We start from the raw sequence: 13,507 nt of genomic DNA, 5'->3' as shown, positions 1-13,507 counted from the left end.
AAGAGTGAGCAGGCGGGCGCGGTTGTGAAAATGGGGGGACAGGGGGGACGGGGGCGATGAAGTAATCAGTCCTGCACAGACTTCTAATTCCATCCCTTCATGTTAGGAATATAGGGAATATATAGGCTGTAGTCTAGATGTAGAACACCAGTGTGACAAGGGGCTGGGAATATAGGCTGTAGTCTTGGTATACACAATTTTTGGCGGGAGAGAGGGCTACACATTATCAACTGTTTAGACAATTATAAGGTTAGTGGAGGGACATTATTTGATCAAGTGACTTATAAACCCCATAAGGTCAGGAAAGGGTGTTTGTAATACTTAGTGAGCTAGCTGGGATTGTTGTGCTGGTCTGCCTTTGTCAGAGGTCAACGGAAACCACCAGCACCCCCATCTCTCCAAACAACCTTTTCTTTGTTATTGCTTTGGGTATCCCACCTTACAGCTATGGTTTATTACCGCCATGGTCTGCACTGCTGTGAAGGGAACACCACACACAGAGAGTGAGAGTGAGCATGGTACTGTGGAGTCTGGCAGCCCACACTGTGGCCATAGGGAGAGTCCCCAGTTAGGCTCTCTTGTAACCACACACGCACAGTGACACACAGTATCATGCACTGCCACAACTTGTTGTGCCTGTGGGGGGAGTGACTCAGCTGGAATCCTAAGCAGGGTTGTGACACAGCCCTGCCAGCCGGAGATACCAGAGATAACATCAGAACACCCCATCCTCTCCTCCACTACTCTTTGCCTTCTCCTCCTCCTCTCCTCTTCTCCTCCTCTCCTCCTCTCCTCCTCCTCTCCTCCTCCTCTCTTCCTCTCCTTCTCCCTCCTCCTCTCCTCCTCTCCTCCTCCTCTCCTCCTCTCATCTCCTCCTCTCCTCCTCTCCTCCTCCTCCTCCTCTCCTCCTCTCCTCCCTCCTCTCCTCCTCTCCTCCTCTCCTTCTCCTCCTCCTCTCCTCCTTCTCCTCCTCTCCTCCTCTCCTCCTCTCCTCCTCCTCTCCTCCTCTCCTCCTCTCCTCCCTCCTCCTCCTCTCCTCCTCTCCTCCTCCTCTCCTCCTCTCCTCTCCTCCTCTCCTCCTCCTCCTCTCCTCCTCTCCTCCTCTCCTCCTCCTCTCCTCCTCTCCTCTCCTCCTCCTCCTCCTCCTCCTCTCCTCCTCTCCTCCTCCTCTCCTCTCCTCCCTCCTCCTCTCTCCTCCTCCTCCTCCTCCTCCTCCTCTCCTCCTCTCCTCCCCTCCTCCCTCTCCTCCTCCTCTCCTCCTCTCCTCCTCTCCTCCTCCTCCTCCCTCCTCCTCCTCCTCCTCCTCTCCTCCTCTCATCCTTCTCCTCCTCCTCCTCCTCCTCTCCTCTCTCCTCCTCTCCTCCTCCCTCCTCCCTCTCCTCCCTCTCCTCCCTCCTCTCCTCCTCCTCTCCTCCTCTCCTCCTCTCCTCCTCCTCTCCTCCCTCCTCCCTCTCCTCCTCTCCTCCTCTCCTCCTCCAGGCAAAACCTTCACAGCTTTATTTCCCCCATTTTCTTCTGTTCTTTCATGTGAGCGTGATAAATGAAAGAGAAGAGAAGGGGAGGCTGAAGTACCTCCCCACCACCCCATGTTTGTTTTTGTTCCTTATCTCCACTCTTTTTCTTTCCCTACTTCTTTCTTTCTCTTGGAGATTTGCGTATTAAGGAGTTCTGGATGACTTGCGGTGTATTATTCCTCTCGGGGACTTTGAAGGTGCGAGGCAGGCTGCACGTAAGGTCACCACAGGATCCCCCTAATGACTGCAAGCTGTTGGCAGGCAAGGGGGGAGGAGGGGAGGGAAGAGGGAGGATACGGAGTATGACTGAGGCTGCCTGCCTGGCCGGGCTTGTTACGTTTCTTCCAGAACCCCATAGAAAAAATACATATTGGGAAATGGAATTCACCAGGCATGTCAACCCTTCCTCGCCCCATCCACGTTCATAATGTCGCTGTTTGTTTTTGGTATTGTGGACAGGGCCAATTTGATGACTTAAGTGAACTTTTGGAAGCTCCCCCACCCCACGCCTACACCTTTCCCTTGGTGACCCATAGTCTTCCATAATATGCTCTTGTTTTCCCTGTGGCATTATGTCTCTTTGTCTTTTTCCAGTGTCACAGAACTCTTCCTTTCCATTGGTTTATTTACTGAGGCAGGGCACTTTGCTCCTCTCCCAAACATGCACTTTGCAGCCCGTGTTTTTCTCTAGACATCACTACTACTGACTGTTGCTGTGTTTACATCTAACTCTAACTTCTACAAGTTCCACCAGGGAGAAACTTCAAACAGACATACCTTTTGAAGTTTAAAGAAAATGTTGGTACACCAATTTAAAGAGAGAAAAAAAATCAGCTAAATAAATATGTCAGGCCAGGTGAGGTTTGTTCAGCGAAAATGAACCACATTTTTTGTCACTCTGCTACATTTCTACACAAACACCCATTTAGACTGGCACAGCACACCTTTACAAAACGGTAATAAACTGAGATAGTCAAATCAGCAATACAACAACTTGTTTTTCAAGTCTTTTTTTTGCTTTTCGTACATTTTCTGTTTTTTTTCCCATAGAAATGACCTTCTCAGATCAGGAGTTCAACCAATTAGCACAGTGTTCTGGTGCTGGGGGGCTGCATACCTGCATCCCTATCAATGTTGTTCAGTTTATATCAAGCAGTAATGATTGAATCAATGACCTTGGAGGTGTGGAGAGTAGCAAATATATCCTGTTTGTTGCCTTGGGGATTATCTTTTCACATCCGATGAAGCACCTGGATTGAAAAAAAAAGGCCAGGCTTCCATGGCCATTCCTCTGTGACCCACCTTGTTCGGGACTAGGCTGCAAATACACAAGGTTCCACTATTGCCTCTTACTCTGTATCCCTTGTAACCTTGAAACTGATCATTCTTGGAAACGTTATGATTGCAGAACACAACTTCCTGGGCTGTTCTACTGTGAACCGGCTCTCAGAACCAATAGACTGCTTTCCGTTTGATTCTCAATGGAAGCTCTGAGCATCACTGAAGTGTCTTTGACTGAATTGTCTTGTGCTCTCAAGTCTTTGGGCATCCAGCCCCATCGTGGCCCATCCAGCCCCATCGTGGCCCATCCAGCCCCATCGTGGCCCATCCAGCCCCATCGTGGCCCATCCAGCCCCATCGTGGCCCATCCAGCCCCATCGTGGCCCATCCAGCCCCATCGTGGCCCATCCAGCCCCATCGTGGCCCATCCAGCCCCATCGTGGCACATCCAGCCCCATCGTGGCCCATCCAGCCCCATCGTGGCCCATCCAGCCCCATCATGGCCCATCCAGCCCCATCGTGGCCCATCCAGCCCCATCGTGGCCCATCCAGCCCCATCATGGCCCATCCAGTTCCACCGTGGTCACAGCGTATATTGGCTAATTGCATGTAGAGAGTGCACTGCATCAACAGCTCTTATTTTTAAATATCTGAGGGCAACCGAGTTTGACTTCTGGTCCCCATGCCAAGTCAATTAAGGGGAGAAAAGCAGTGGCGGGGGACCAGGGCCCAGCAGTGAAGCAGCGCTAGAGAGTTCTGGTCAGCAAGCATTAAGTGTTGGTTTCGTACCTGCCTTTAATTTTTTTTTTAAAGGCTTAATTATCAACGTATGTCTGCCCTGCCACGCAATGTTTACGGCAATAAAACCCAATCCTTAAACGAGCAGCTCATGCCTTCCAAATAGTTTCCTTTAATCCTTGGCTTTAAGGGGGAGAGGAGGTATGGTACAGACCGGGATTGGGGGAGAGTAGGCACCATGTCAGTGTAGGAGTGGAGGATGGAGGGGGTTGTTGAACAAAACAAGCGTCTGGGAGGTGCGAGGATGGGGGAGGATGGGGGAGGATGGGGGAGGATGGGGTTTCTCCACAACTGAGTAAAGGTAGTAACTCTCCGGGGGAAACACGCTTCCCGCAGGTTTAGGAGCCTCGGCTGTTTGCTCACGTCGAGTGCCAGGCGCTAGCAAAGTCCAAACCTGCCCTCCTTTCTCTCTGGAACTTTCTCTTTCTTTCTCTCTTTCCTGTTCTCGCTTTGTCTCTCCCTCTCTGTCTTTAGTGCTCTCTCTCCCACTCTCTCCCTCTTCCATGCATACTTTCTCCCTTACCCTTTCTCTCCCTCTCTCTCCCTCTCTCCAGTGTTTGTTGTTATAACAACATGTATCTGGTGTGCAGTGGAGAGTGATCACCAGTGGTTCTCATTGGAATAACACAATTAGTTCTGGTTTGTTTTATCTGCTTGCCTGTGTTCATATGAGCCGATGTTATGTGAATATTAATGAGAGAAGGGATCTTTTCCATATCATTACACTCAATGTGTTTAAATACCAAAAACAAAAACCAAGCTTGATTCCAGATGTGGGATTCTCTTTTTCCATGTGGATGAGAATGTAGCTTCCATCATGACACGTATTATATTCAATTTTTATTGAATGAATTTAATGCAATATGTCAGTGACCTCCTCAATCATGGATACCATGGATACCTCGACCTGTAGAAAAGTAGTAGGATGTTACCCAACAGGGTTGGTTGTGTGTGTGTGGCTGGAGAGTAGTCCTCCCCCAGCCCCAGACACACCTTCCTCCACTGAGCACAGACTGAGCACAGACTGACACGCACATACCTGGGGCCTGGCGTGATTGTGGCCTGTTTCTGGATCTGGGGGTCAGGGGCTCTGACATGCCTGCTCCTTCATAGGGGCTTTCATGTTGCTGTGGCTGTCCTCCTTTCTCTGGCCCTGGGACTTCAACAGGGCTCCTGGCCCCCACTCGGCCCCTGCCGCCGCCCCGTTCCCAGCCGCCCTTGGAGAGCCCCGATCAGGGCCAGATGTGGCAGCTGATCCAGCCACCCTGGAGGTCAAGGTCACAGGAAACCATGCCAAATTTACCACCCACCATCTCTCTCAACCAGATAGAGAGATAAACACACAGAGTGAGAGGGAAGAGGGAGGGAGGAAAGTGTATAGGGTTAGGATTATGGGAGAGAGGGATTGGGTGGAATGGAGAGATTGTAGAAAGAGAAGGGGGCTAGACTGACAGCAAGAGGAGGAGACCGAAGGGAGAGAGAGACACAGAGAGACAGAGTGAAAGTGTGAAACAGACAGCAGGAACGCAAGAGAGCACAGAGAGGAGGGGGAAAAGAAGGAAGAATTGGAGCAGGGTGTTTTTTGCCCCAAGCCTGGCTCTAAAGAGGCACAGAGAGGAGGGGGGAAAGAAGGAAGAATTGGAGCAGGGTCTTTTTGCCCCATGCCTGGCTCTAAAGAGGCACAGAGAGGAGGGGGAAGGAAGAATTGGAGCAGGGTGTTTTTTGCCCCATGCCTGGCTCTAAAGAGGCACAGAGAGGAGGGGGAAGGAAGAATTGGAGCAGGGTGTTTTTTTGCCCCATGCCTGGCTCTAAAGAGGCACAGAGAGGAGGGGGAAAAGAAGGAAGAATTGGAGCAGGGTGTTTTTTGCCCCATGCCTGGCTCTAAAGAGGCACAGAGAGGAGGGGGAAGGAAGAATTGGAGCAGGGTGTTTTTTGCCCCATGCCTGGCTCTAAAGAGGCACAGAGAGGAGGGGGAAGGAAGAATTGGAGCAGGGTGTTTTTTGCCCCATGCCTGGCTCTAAAGAGGCACAGAGAGGAGGGGGAAGGAAGAATTGGAGAAGGGTGTTTTTTGCCCCATGCCTGGCTCTAAAGAGGCACAGAGGAAACGCTGTTCATGCGATTGACAGCTGTTTCTGAAGTGTGTCCGGCCTGCGCTTGTAAAGTCGTCACATGGAGAGCCCGTTTTCTCAGAAGAGCCTGGCGCTGGCCGCCCAACCCTCGCCCATTAGGAAATCCCTCTCACAAACAACTTGGTTTAATACCCCGTTTCAAAGACGGACCTGCGTCATCGTGCCTCAGCCACTGGTGCACTCTTCCTCTGTCAGCCCCAGGGCCCCCGATGTCCACTCTACAAACCCCATGCCCCCAATGGCCCTGGAGGCCTGAGTCCGAGGGCCATTGGGGGCACTGTACTGTACAGTATATACCATCAATGCTTACCATAGCATTGGAGGCCATAGGGGAAAGTCTTGACTCTTTAGGGATCTGAGGAATCTTACCCATTTGCTGTACTGTACTGTATCTCCTCTTACTAGCCAATGAACTAGCTAATTGTGTTGGCCCATGACTCAGTGAGGTTATTTCCGTAATCAGGGTTCTGTTGTATGTTGCCGTAACAACAAACAATTCCACTTTCAGATAATAGGAAGATGAGACACTGACTGCTGAAATCTGAAGTCCCATACCGGCCAACAGCCTTCCTAATTGTGCTAGCTATTAGGCCTAATAATTCTTAATGACTCAGTTTATTTGTTACCCCGTTGCTGTTTTATTTGTTGCGGTGGCCAGTGTTTATCTAGCGTCACTGCTCTGGCCCTTCTGTCAAAGCCACTAATAGGACAACGAAATACAAGCAGCAGACCCAAATCTGTCCAATAAGACACGGGGGGAAGAATGCAGATATACTCTGGTCTGAATCCTCCAGGCACTCGCTGGAGCCACATGTGTAGTTAGTTTCGAGTGACTAGGGATGCATTGTGTGTACCCAAACAGCTGAAGCAGGCCCTTGGAGAAGCAACACAGCAGCAGCTGGTGCTGTTGACGCACCGCCGACAAGCGCCTGTGACGTCAAACGCTACACAGCGGCGGCCAATGGTACGCCGGGGCTATTTTGAATGTGCTTGTGGGCACTCACCACTTCTTGGAGAGTTGACACTTCACAACACTCGTAGTACTCCTCTATATGGCGCGATGGGATTGGCTGACAGCAGTTGGCTTGTGTTGTTTGTCATGCAGCGTTTCCCGCTAGTGGTGTCGACGGCGAGGCATCGGACACTATTACCACTGTTGTTAATAGGCTGTTTAGGACTGTATCAGCCCTTACACTGCCACAGTCCTCCTGATTGTGTTGGAACCCTGGAGAAATGGAATACAGACTGAATCCTACAGCAAGCTTTGTTTATAGAGGTTTCATTGTATGTGTTTCTGTGTGTCCCCTCCAGGTGATCCCGTTCCCCATGTCCTGTGACATACGGGAAGACTGTGCCTGCCGAGACCCCAACGCTCCAGAGAAGAGGAAAGACGAGCACGTCCACTCCCTGGGGTGACGCCCCCCACCGGATTCCTGAACCCTCGCCCCAAAACTACCCACACCCAGACCGAGGGAGACCAGCCCTCCCCCTTTTCCCTCAAATCCTCCACATGCTGCTTTACAGGAGTACCTCTCCACCCATACTGCACCCTCCTAACATACGCCTGTCTCCTCCTTCTCCACATTGGGAAAGACCTAGATGAACAGACCAGACTAGAGAGGCTATAATGGAAAACCCATTTCTCAAAGAAAGGAACAAACCTGCAAATTCACCAACCACCAAAACTTCTACAGCAAGAGAAAAAAAGAAAACACAAATACCGAAAGGTTTTCGAATGAAGGATAAGAAAAATTAACAAAAAAAGCTAAACAAACCAAGCCTGGATAGCATGCCTTTTTTCAGTTTTGTGTCAGCTTCTGTGTCCATTTCAAAGACATTGCCGTACAATCTCATTATTTCCTTTTTTCCTTTTTTAGACCAAAGGAAAAAAGAAACAGAGTGAGAAACGTTATCCATATCATATGGAATCTTTTATTTTTTGGGTATGTTGAAGTCATCAATGGTGGCACTGAATGACAGGCAGAAGAGCTATTGCCAAAATAACTTATAGCATGAACACACTTGATGTACCCTCATGTTGTATTACTCCAGAGCTGGTGTGTGTTCCTGGAGCCAGCACAGCACAGGGATCAGGCTGACAGTTTGTGCCCTCTGCCTTCTCTTGGTGGAAATGCATTTTCTTGTTCTTCAGAAATCACAGGTTGAGAATCTTTGCTCTTATACAGATGTGAAATGGGAAAGAATAGGCGTTGATGGGGATATAGGCGGCCATATTGGTAAAGAGATTCTAACCAGAGAGGTCTAACTCAATATATCTAACATATAACAGGAAATTAAGACATATTACAATGCCACAGGAACAAGTGAATGTGGGAAAGAGGTAGAGTACATATGAACTTAAAAGCGGTTATATAGGGCTGCAACAAAATAAGCCAGTTGTGTCAGCGTGGCTGCTGCTGGTACGTTTGCTGCTACTTTGCCATATGACCAGCTCTGCAGACTATTACTACCCAGTGAGGTTGGACGGAGTCAGCCCCGTCTGCCGTACTGCTTACCTCCGAACACCTTCCATTAGTTCACACTTGTTTCTGCGTGTACAGTACACTCAACTTAAAACCTAGAATAAAAACTCTTGCAACATTGCAAAGAGTTAGTAGGGAAACAATGCAGTTGAAATAGCCTCGAAAAACATAACACCTCACATTTCCATTTCTCTGTCCTAAGTTTCTGCAGTCCAGTAAGTCTTCATAGACAAATAAACTATCGGAGAATACACCAGAAATGTATCCAATCTTACACCAAAAGCAATGTTGACGCAATACAAAATCCAACACATATTACTGAATTTAAAATGACTTCAAGAATGTAATTGATAACACAGTTATAACCTCTTGAATGTAAGTCCATGTTTATTCACAACTACACCCTCAAACTGTTTTCAGCAGCATAGCATAGCCTTGATTTCAATAGGCATAGTTCAATAGCACACACACATAAAACAAATAGGAGGCTTTCCTCATTTTAGTATAGATGGCATCTGGATGTATTCATTGTCAACAAGTAGCCTTTAGTGCAGGAGTAGTAGAAGTACACTATATTCCCAGGACACTATTATCTTGGCTTCTCTTGAGCCCAATGGCTTGACAGACTGCATGTGTTGAGTAGCCCAGTTTGGCCTTTTCTTACCTCTGCAGCAATTCGTGCTGAAGGTGCCATCCCTGGCACTTTGTCAGTATTGTGACATTTGAGCGTGTGTCCCCCCCCCATCAACCACACAACCACCTTTACTTCAATAGACGTATGGCTGCTATTCTGTGCTCTGAACTTACTCATCTCCTTTCATAGCCCTTGAACGAAATGCCCATCAACATATGGTGATGAAGGCTGCTTGGCATAAGGTCCACAAGTTGCTGCTTCATGATTCAACCATCGCTGGGCTATCTGGTTAAAACTCTATACAACCAAGAACTCCATACCCCTCGTAAACTCTCTCATCTGGTATGGACCAATGGAATGGTCCCTCTGACTCATCGCCCTAGGCTGCTATAAGGCATTCCAGAATATTCCCGTACACCGTTCTGACCAATCACAGGTCTTCATAGATACAGACTGGTTAGAGAGATAATAGGACAATACCACGTCACATAGGAAAGTAGGGAGAAATTACAACGTCAAATGTACAATGTAACTATAACATTTTCAGTGTAATACTGCTTTTTACGTGAGAAAAAAAAACGTAAAATTGTTCTCTTGTTTTAATTTTTCAAATTTCTATTTTATTTTTTACAAAATGTTGTCTTAGTTAATCAGTATTTGTATTATTGACCTCAGTTACTGCACTTTTTAGTTGCCATTTAAGAAGAAAAATATATAATTCAAACTGTTTAGAAGCTGCTATTGTCAGAGAGGTGATTTGATAAAGTGTGTGATGTTTTTGGTCATTGGACTCCTACGATATTACTATTAGCTTTCCTGTGATTAGTGTCTTGTATTCCCACTAGCTTTGCACCTGATATTATATATTATATATATATATATATATATATTATTCCCAGTAGGAAGTCAGTGACAAATATGATTTGTACATTCATTGTAGACTTTCTCAGATTTCGTATCCATTATCATATGATAAAGATATTATTGTATCAAGGCTATTTAACCTTTTTTTGTTAATGTAGGTTCAAATATCAACAAGTCAGATGTACACATTTTGAAATATTATACATGACATTTACGTATTTTATGTTCCTCCTGGTTAGGGGACAAACATTTTATTTTCGCTCCATGGTTTGTGTAATCCACCATTTTATGTATTTGTTGCAAATTGTGTCATGGTAACCATGGAGCGTCAAGGAGAATGGATAACTAAATGAAGAAACTACCAAAAAAATGAACTCTCGAAAGTTGGAGATCTTTCAGACTTTGAAAACCTGAGTAACGCAACTGTCTGGACACTACATGCATCATCAAAAAGCCTACATCAGCCTCGACAATTGTGCATTTAACACTTTACACGGTATATATCCTTGGTAAAATTAACTGTATTATGTTGATATTATCAAATGGTATGTAATAATACTCCCTATACTGCTGCTTTCATTAGAGATATTACCAGTAGGGAGAGATTCAACAGCATTCACTACACAAAGCCAACAGTACTGTGGATCATCATCACCTGCTAACACTCACACAGGATTTCTGAAAAGCCATCCATGGAATTCCCCAAGGGTTATCTTGCCATTGGACCCTCCCTTCATCCTCAAACTGGACAAACATTACAGGCTGATGACTAGTCATCTTGTTCATCACCCTTTCTTTCACTCATCTACAGCTCCTCTCTTTGCCTTGTGTCGTCATCCTCATCGATGTTATTAAAAAGTCTGGAGACCAGAAACGGTGACTCTCGGAGAGAGCGATATGAGAGTCTCTACAGAATGTGACTGCTTGTGTGTCAACCTGGACACAACCTGGACACGTTCGTTTTCTGATGTGCTCTCTGTATTGGACAAGGTACTGTTCCAAAGCCATAAAGCCAGGATGTTATGAAATGAAGTTTGAATATGAGAACATCACCTCTACTGTAAGCCACCACAGGATCTCTTCGCTGTACCTCATGCCTGTAATGTTTGCTGCTTCTATATTTTGGTAAATTAGTCATTTTTGCGTCTCATTTTTAGCAATGGTGTAAATAGTAAAACTATTTATTAAGAGTGTTATACTTTTTTAAGTTATATTTAATGTTCATGTAAATTATTTTTTGCATTGCTCTTATAAACAGACATATTGGTTGTGAGTTAAATACTGTTGTCATTTTATTTCTGTCCCAATGTCGTCGTCAAATAGCTTTGGTCAAGGTTGTTGTCTCATTGGTTGTCTCATTGGGCACTACTCTTGTCCAATGAGGATTTACCACATGTTTATGTAACTGAGTGCAGTGCACAAGTATGTGTGTTTTTTTATTTCTACATTACAAATCCAGAATGTACTGTCATTTTTATTTTGTTCATTCATTAACTTTTCAAATGTAATCCGATGTTTGCTCTGAAGAGAGAACCTATATCATGTTGAAGTGGTTAGATCCATACTCAATCAACTCTGAGGGCTACCGTGAGGACAGAATATACACAGCCATTCAGAACAACCAGTGGTAGGCAGGCAGGGAGCTGCAGAGGATGAGGAGGGGGGAGGAGTAATCAGGCAGCCGGTTGTGCCCCAGGTGGGGTGAGGGAGAGGGTGTAGAGCAGGGGATAGAATGGGATGGGTGAAGGTGGGCTGCTTTTCCTGGCGGCCTGGGTATTTGTCCAGGTGTGAAAACTGTGTACACACAGAGCTGCCCCTGGGCCAGCGCTGACTGGCAGCAGGCCGAGGCCGATGAGTCAGACTTTCTCCTGGAGGTGGCGGGTGTTCTCTGAGGGACTCCCCTCCTGACACGCCGGGCCATCCGTCACTGTCACGGTCATGTGGCGGTGGTAAGGTGGGCCGCATGGAAGACCAGGGAGGATAGGAAGACTACCTAAGATATGAGCCCTAGTGCAGCAGGCTGAGGGACATGCCCTTCCCTTCACTCTCAGACCAGAGGAGTATTTGAAATGCATGGCAGAGTCCGCTTCAATGTCTTTCCATAGACAACTTCATATAGTCCATCTTATTGTGGATGGGAGGTGATTCTCTCAAATCCAAACTAGCTACATACCAGCCATGCGTAGCCTGGGTTTTGGTTAAAAACAGCTGGGTTTCTGTGGCGTTACCTTGCTCTGCTAAAAGTGGTATCCTTTCAGTCCCTGTGGCATCCCACCATAACCCATGGGAAGCAATGGAGACAGTGGTAGCCTAGATGTGACTGGCTGTAGCCCTTGAGTTTGTGGACAGAGAGTTGTGGAGAACATACACTGATGTGCCATGATGTTCTTATTGTTGTTTTCTTAACTTCACTCATCAAGTACCTTTCACAGGCTCCTGGTTAAAGAATGGTCCACTTGTGTTTGTTTCTCATTCCCACATTCAGTAATAAAAAATGAATGGTCCTTTTTATGTGGGAAAGTATCAAATTGAGTATATACATATTATGTGGATATCTAGTGGTATTATTGCAATGTTTCGTACCCGATTGTTCAGCAAAAATATTTTAAGATGTAAATCATTTTATTCTATGATGATTGTATTTGCAAAACCATGTATTATCTGTTTGGGGTAGCTCTTGGATTTATATCAGAGACAATGTAAGGAGGATACATTGTGCAATGTGTACCATTGAAGTACCACCGGAAAGAAAAGAAATACGGAGTGGCTGCGGATCCAACTTTTCTGGACCTTTCTTCCTGAGCTCTAAAGGTTCCTAAGCTTCTGCGCATGTGCAGGATTTACTACTTCCCACAGTTTCCGCTTTACTCGTAGACAACAGGCTACTCTCATTGAATAAAGTTAAACAAAGCTGAATCAATGTCTGCAAGATCACATAATGATAGTATTCAACAGAACCGAATATAATAGCATAGAATAACATTACACTGTAAGACAAAAAAACACTTATTTCTTTACCTCTACTTTAGACACACATTTTTGTTGTCTCCAGCCTTTCATATTTCTCACTGTCAATATTTAACGATACGTTTTACTAGAGAAACATCCATGCAGTATCTGCAAACCAAACATTTGATCTCAATCCGTTTCATGGGGATATGCGTTTAGATCTTGAGTTATACAGTGTTGGGAGGAGCCTACAGTGTTGTTTTGAATGATGTACAGTGAGTGAATGTTAGAGCAGCTGGAGTTAACACACTGTAGCATAGCCTACCTTTGTATTTTGCCTAGTGGCGTGCGCTGTTTTGTTTTGGACCCATGAGAGAAACATGCGACCATTCACGCAATCATCCTAAAATTTCATAAGATATTTAGTGGTTTTGTCTTACAGTAACGTTATAAGCCTTCATCCTATTAAATTTGGTTCTGTTCTATAGAATAGTCTCATTATGTGATTTTGCAGACAACTTTAATCTAACTTTATTAAACAAGCACCATTCTCCAGAGTAGCCTATTCTCTACGAGTAGAGCAGAGACTGCTGAGTAAATGAGAGAATCCCGTACATGCGCAGAAGCTTCAGGACCTTTAGAGCTCGGAAAGAAAGGTCAAGAAAAGTCGGATCCGCAGCCATTCTGGGGAAAAAATACAATACCCATAATGCTTCACAACACTTGTCATCAGCAGTTATTCATTCATAAAGGCTCTACACAAACACTGTTGTCAATTGTCTATAAAACAGTCTTATATGAAATCAAACTTAATTTATTTGTTGTCAAGATGAATAAAGCATCATGTGGTCAGTT

The 13,507-nt window shown here is 45.9% G+C and overlaps 1 protein-coding gene across 2 annotated transcripts in view; it reads left to right on the top strand.

The window, feature by feature from the left end:
• Positions 1 to 13,507, top strand: part of LOC112219324 (pappalysin-1-like) — a 126,587-nt gene extending 113,080 nt beyond the window's left edge. For both annotated transcript variants that reach the window (XM_042302314.1, XM_042302313.1), the window contains exon 22: positions 7,034 to 13,507. In XM_042302314.1, the coding sequence (XP_042158248.1) occupies positions 7,034 to 7,138 (105 nt within the window). In that variant the 3' untranslated portion in view covers positions 7,139 to 13,507. The remainder of the gene's footprint in view (positions 1 to 7,033) is intronic.

Source organism: Oncorhynchus tshawytscha, linkage group LG20, assembly GCF_018296145.1.
Source record: "Oncorhynchus tshawytscha isolate Ot180627B linkage group LG20, Otsh_v2.0, whole genome shotgun sequence".
Taxonomy (NCBI): domain Eukaryota; kingdom Metazoa; phylum Chordata; class Actinopteri; order Salmoniformes; family Salmonidae; genus Oncorhynchus; species Oncorhynchus tshawytscha.
Note: the sequence above shows the minus strand (reverse complement) of the source record. Positions and strands in the feature narration are given on the sequence as shown.